Source organism: Orycteropus afer, unplaced genomic scaffold, assembly GCF_000298275.1.
Source record: "Orycteropus afer afer isolate SDZICR_OR568_19922 unplaced genomic scaffold, OryAfe1.0 scaffold00405, whole genome shotgun sequence".
In the NCBI taxonomy this organism is placed as follows: Eukaryota; Metazoa; Chordata; class Mammalia; order Tubulidentata; family Orycteropodidae; genus Orycteropus; species Orycteropus afer.
In genome coordinates, this window is record NW_006921992.1 from 589,749 (window position 1) to 590,750 (window position 1,002).

The 1,002-nt window shown below is 45.0% G+C and overlaps 1 protein-coding gene across 1 annotated transcript in view; it reads right to left on the reverse strand.

The window, feature by feature from the left end:
- Positions 1-571: 571 nt before the first annotated feature.
- CD209 (CD209 molecule) overlaps positions 572-1,002 on the reverse strand; it is a 16,106-nt gene continuing 15,675 nt past the window's right edge. Inside the window, exon 7 of the mRNA XM_007953705.1 lies at positions 572-764. Within this exon, the coding sequence (XP_007951896.1) occupies positions 572-764 (193 nt within the window). The remainder of the gene's footprint in view (positions 765-1,002) is intronic.

Below are 1,002 nucleotides of genomic sequence, written 5' to 3' on the forward strand. Positions count from 1 at the left end.
TCAAGTATAGCAGGGATTGTGGGGCTGACGCGGGATCGGGCAGTGTTTCGTTGTGCTGTGCATGGGGTCGCTATGAGTCGGAAACAACTCGACGGCACTTAACAACCACGACAACAACCAGGAGGAAGAGGAAAAGGAGGAGTCATTTTTTAGGAAGTAGTAGGTTTCTGTTTATGGTAATGGGACATTTGGTAACAATTGTGGGTGATGGTTGCACAACATGATTTAATGTAAATAACATCACTGTAAAATGTTGAAGTAGCAAATATGTTATCTATATTTTTACAATGATAAAAAAAATAAAGGCTAATATCTCCAAAAAGATATAAAGCAGGAATTATTGCAATCAAAAGAAGGAATAAAGTAGTTGAACCAAACATAACAAGGGCCTCCCTCATACCACAGTGTGTGACTTTATTAAACACTAGACAAGAAATAGGGTAACATCTGTATTCATAGCCCGAGCTGTGGTCATTAGTTGAGGCAGGGGGATGGGCCTCAAAAGGAAGGTGTCTTGGAGATTTTCTCCAGACCACCAAGTCCTCTAATTGACCAAAGATGAAAAGGAGATTTAGGGCTGAGGGCAAGAACAGTTGTTCAAGCTCTGTGGAGGGGGAGACAAATAGAGGTTGGGGCAGTGGGCTGCGGGCTTCTCACAGATCCAGAAGTTCTTCACATTACACTTGTTGTCATTCCAGCCTTCGTCAATCAGCTCCATGCAGTCTTCGTCCCCATGATTGTTGGGTTCTCCATCGTTCCAGAAGCTGCAACCCCATCCAAGCCATGAACACAAGTCCCCACACCTTACCCAGAGGTCATCCTCTACCCCACCCCACCCCACCCCACAGGTGACTAGTCCCTGAGTTTAAGTGACAAAATTCCATTCCACTCATTGGTGGAAGGGGTTCATGGCAGGCGTTTCAAAAGGTAGAAGCCAGAAGTGCCTTTGTCAGAACCAGCCATATTGTTTCCTGGGTCAAGAGCAAAAGAAACCCAACCCAA